The sequence below is a fragment of the Engraulis encrasicolus genome, chromosome 3, assembly GCF_034702125.1.
Source record: "Engraulis encrasicolus isolate BLACKSEA-1 chromosome 3, IST_EnEncr_1.0, whole genome shotgun sequence".
Lineage (NCBI taxonomy): Eukaryota > Metazoa > Chordata > Actinopteri > Clupeiformes > Engraulidae > Engraulis > Engraulis encrasicolus.
Window position 1 is genome coordinate 21,055,637 of NC_085859.1, and position 5,000 is coordinate 21,060,636.

A 5,000-nucleotide genomic window follows, 5' to 3' on the forward strand; every position below is an offset into this window, starting at 1 on the left:
TATGGGTCCTTCTCCAGAGAGCAGCCTATTTACAGAAGCTCCTGCAGCACAGCCACATATGCCACGTCTTGACACAAACAAAACAAGCCCCACAGAGGACAACACCAGAGATTCTTTAAGTATATAGAGATATGCCAACATAATAGGTTTCTATGGGCACCGAACGCAACCAGGTTCCGGTCTGCCTAAAGGGCCGTGTCATAATGCTCCTACAATGAATAGAACAGTCCTTAGGTCTGCCTAGGTCTGCCTAAGGGGGGGCATAATAGAACCAGGAAACAATGGGCCAATGGAATCTCTCTCTCTCTAGTCTCTCTGACAACACCATGCCACTACCAAATGACCACACTCTGCTGTCCATCCATAACCTACATTACCTCCCCCAGCACCGGAGTTGTAGAGAGGGGTGCTGCTCAACAAAAACAGACTTATATTCACTTTACAAGTCCCGCCGTGGAACGAATATAATATCCTGGCCAATTGTCAAGAAAGCGCTAGTTTGAGCGATGTTGGTTGTTCTAAGATTTCTGCTAGCGTGGCTTGGCTGCCCTATTTGCTCCCCCAAACACAGTACTACTTCCTTTGGGGAACCGTTGCAGGACGCGCTGTGAAATAAAACAACGGCGAAGAAAAACCCCTGGCTGACATTCCAGGCATTCCAGCGGATGTGTGTCAGGTCAGGCGAACCGAATTGGGATTACAGTTTTTTTGGCCAGGCCAAAGCATGCACGCGCTCACACACTCGCTGTATTGTCCTTTCTCTCAGTGACATTTCACAGGTCACTTCCAAAGGTTTAACAACCTGGGCCAACTGTAATAGTGACCTGATTTTTGGTACACATGCGCAGGCACGCACACACGTACACACACACACTACAGTACTGTGTTCTAGTACAGAGCATGGCTTGGCTCAGTGCCCTCGGCTTTCATTAGTGGAGTGGCCGAGAGGAGGGAGGAAGGGAGGGAGAGAGAGAGAGAGAGAGAGAGAGAGAGAGAGAGAGAGAGAGAGAGAGAGAGAGAGAGAGAGAGACAGACAGACAGACAGACAGACAGACAGAGAAAAATAAAGACACAGAGAAAAAGACAGAACGAAGAGAAATATGGAAAGAAATATACAAAGAACAAGAAGTGAGGTGGAAAGAGAGAGAGAGAGCAGGCTTGTAGAGTATTCAGAGTGCTCGCTCCATAACGATAGCTTGCTGGTCGCCGTGGGAACACCGCTGAGAAAATGAGAGGGGGGGCCATTAGAGCTGCGATGCTAAATTAGCTACTGTTCAAGCACCCCTTTGGTCCACCGCTAGTTATGATGGAGTACTTGTGTCCCTCCTCTTGGAAGAAACAAAACACTCGACAGAGCGTTGTATTTACTCAATGGAGAGGGGTGGTTGGGTTGATGTGGACAAGCAAAGTGGTTTGGTGGTGGTGTTTTTTTTCGTCTTCTAAAAGCCTGAGGTGATTCTTGGGGCAAACGGGGCTTGAGATTGTAAACAGATGAAGTAGAACATATTGTGTTCAGAAGTAGAGCAGAGCACATTGTTATCGAAAACACAAGAAAACCCAAAACCCCATCGCTGGCATGCCCTGAAACAACTGTGTGCTTCAAATGGTAGAGCGGCGAGTGCAGTCAGTGCACACATACACACAATATAAACAGGACAGTTTCCAAGACTTGGGGATATATATGTATGGGCTGGCTTTGATAAAATATCTTGGAGGGTGTTGGCAGTGATTTAGTATTTGCTCCACTGGTGGTAGTCATTCAATGTCAGATTTGACTCCAGGCACAAGTCCAAAGCAAAAAAAATGGTTTTATTATTCCTATGGAAAAAGTTGGCATAAAGACACAACTCTTCAGTCCAAAAAACAAAACAAAAAAGAGAGGACGATAAAAGTAAGAAATCTGGAAAAAGTTTGAGACTTCAGAAGGCCACCCACTCATGATGAGCTTTCCATTTTTATGCAGGGCAGACTTCGACAGACTTTAACCCAAGATGAACATCTTTCCTACACACTGAAAAGTGCCGTCATCAGCGTAATGCTGGTGATGCATACAAGCAAACTATGCAAACTGGCTCAATCTACACATGGAAAGCTGGAATATAGAATTGAGTTGAAGTTCTTAAAAATTGGATCTGATTACACCAAATTGCTGGTGTTTGGTCATAGCATACGTCATGCAACATTGCCAAAGTACAAAGTACCAGATAGATTGCAACCACCACGTCCAACAAGATCTGGCCACAATTAGGACATTATGATTGAGCAGAACCTCACAGAGGGCTAAGTGTAGAGCAGTTCAAAACTGCTTACAATGAAAGACCATCACCACCACACCTGTGATGAGATCGCAGACCTCCATGCCACTAGTACATCGGAGGCTAACGCAGTATATCAACTCTATTCACACACCATAACTGGACATTAAAGGCCAACTTCCGATAAAACTCAGTTTTACTCACTCCTTTCGAAGATCGGACGGTCACCCCAAGTTAAACTCACTTGCAAGGCTCTCATAGCGGTGCGTCAACTCTCCTGGCTGTGTTTCCCGGTGTTTCCCAATTTACATCAATAATGCAGAGAAACGAGCGAATCACGAAAGCCTTTCTGTGTTTCGTCACGTCGAAAGAAGGCGTTGCCCACAAAGGTTTATATCGACCCATTTATCTAAAAACATGTCGAGTAATTTTTTTCTGCTTGTTTTCAAAACAAGCAACGTCTGGTGGTCCGAAACATAGCTTAGCTTAGCTATCAGCTGGTTGCTACTCTCAGGTACACACACAGCACAAAGCCTCATACATAAAGCCTGCTCACTCCGGTTGCTCCGTGCCTACAGCTCGCCTAGGGGTCGCTGTCGAAAGAGCACAGCCCTGAATGGAGCCTGCACGCCTCCGTTGGCGCCCCTATAGTGCAGTACCATCCGGGGAAGTGGCGACTCTGTTTCCCATTACATTCTCTCCCAAGGCTGGAGGACTGAGCCAATCAGAGACGCGTTTCTTTGAGAGCAGGAGGAGTGAGCCAATCAGAGACGCATTTCCACGAGAAACACGGAACACTCTCTCGTTTCTCCACAAGCCACCTTGCCAGCTTGCAAAAACGTCTTGAAACAAAGCAACCAGAACGTTTTTTAAAACAGGACCAACGCGTAACACATTCAATAACAATTGGGAACACGGCAATATTAATTAAATTACGTTGAGAGGCGATCTTTAAGCAAAACAAACATGTCAAATCATTAAGGAGTTACGGGGCGCTGTGGTGCAGCGCGCTAAGCCCCCCACATTTGGGCTTGCATGCCCACGGGGACCCCGGTCATTTCCCGATCCCACCCCGTCTCTCTGTCCCATTCGCTTCCTGTCACCATCTCAGACTGTCCTATCAAATAAAGGCATAAAAGGCATATATATATAAAAAAAATCATAAAGGAGTTTAGTTCACCCACCTGTGATGAGCTCGCGGACCTCCATGTCGTTGGTCTTGCGCAGCAGGCGTATGAGCGCGGGGATGCCGTCGCAGTTCTTGATGGCCACCTTGTTGTCGTTGTCCTTGCCGTAGGAGATGTTCCGCAGGGCGCCGCAGGCCTTGCGGTGCACCTCTGGCTTGGGGTGGTCCAGCAGCCCCACCAGCACGGGGATGCCCTTCAGCTGCCTCACGTCCTTCTTGATCTTGTCGTTCTCGTAGCACAGGTGCTGCAGGTAGGCGGCCGCGTTGGACTTGACCGGGTCGATGGGGTGCTCCAGCATGGCGATCACCTCGGGCAGGTCCGGGTCGCGCCAGCGCGGGTCCTTGCGGATGCTGTCCACCGACGGCGAGCGGCGGCCGCCCAGAGTGCCCATGCGATCCATGGTGGCCATGCGGTCAATGGTTGCCATGCGATCCAGGGTGGCCATACGGTCAATTGTAGCCATACGGTCGATGGTGCCCATGCGGTCGATGGTGCCCATGCGGTCGATGGTGGCCATACGGTCCACGGTGGCCATGCGATCCAGGCTGGCCATGCTGCCACGTTCCGGCTGGGCCAGCGGTGCCGGGTACATGCCGTGGGCGTAGGCGTGGCGCTCGTCGATCAGCTCTGCCTCGATGGGGTCGTCATAGCCACCTCTGAAAGATGGAAAGACAGAAAAGGAGAGATGGACATAGAAATATGCAGAGGAAGATGGAGAGGACAGAGAGAAAGAGAAAAGAAACACCAAAAAAGGTTTAGAACTTGAGGATGTAGTTGTATGTAAACAAGAGTCGTTACATTGCAATTACAAGTACTGACAAACCAATACGAATAACAGGAGATGGTTTGACTGAATATCAGTTCTGTTGAACCCCATGTGATGTACTGTAGTAATATAAGCACTTCAAAGGTGAATAGTTATAAAACAACTCTGTATTCAACATAGACACATCTCAATCACAGTACACACGGGTATCAATCCATCATTTCCATGGCAACACCACACTTGTTCACTAGTGATTATAGTATATCCCTTCTCTCCTTTGCCGAAGCACACTGATGGACGGGCAATCGAACAAAAAATAAATAGAAACAGCGAAATGGGCCTGCCCGGGACATATGGAAAAAGCCAGACAAAGTGGTGTGAGAATCCATATTGGCCCATAAGAGGGGTAAAGAGAGGAGCAGAGAGGGGTCGTGAGAAGGCTGTATGAAACGGCAGCGGAATAGGGGACTGACTGCCACAGGCTACTGGCCTTCTGTCAGAGTCAGAGTGTGAACGAGGGAGTGAGGGAGAGAAAATAACATTTGAAGGAGTCAGACAGAGGTGAGCGAAACCATGATGGGGGGAATGGAGAAAATTGGAGAGAAAAAGGTGAACACAAGGCTTAAGGAAGACATGAAGAAACGATAAAGAGAGAAAGAGAGAGAGAGGGGGGGGGGGTGCAAAAAAAACGTGATTTGGAAGAAATAGAAAAGAGAAGGAGAATGAGGCCAGAGATAAAGATATACAGAGACACAGATAGACAATGAAAAGGGTTGGAGGATGTGTGCGTGG

At 48.1% G+C, this 5,000-nt stretch overlaps 1 protein-coding gene across 5 annotated transcripts in view; it reads right to left on the reverse strand.

Moving 5' to 3' along the window:
• Positions 1-5,000, reverse strand: part of arvcfb (ARVCF delta catenin family member b) — a 289,566-nt gene that overhangs the window by 95,889 nt on the left and 188,677 nt on the right. For all 5 annotated transcript variants that reach the window (XM_063194968.1, XM_063194966.1, XM_063194967.1 and 2 more), the window contains one exon: positions 3,440-4,098. In XM_063194968.1, the coding sequence (XP_063051038.1) occupies positions 3,440-4,098 (659 nt within the window). The remainder of the gene's footprint in view (positions 1-3,439; positions 4,099-5,000) is intronic.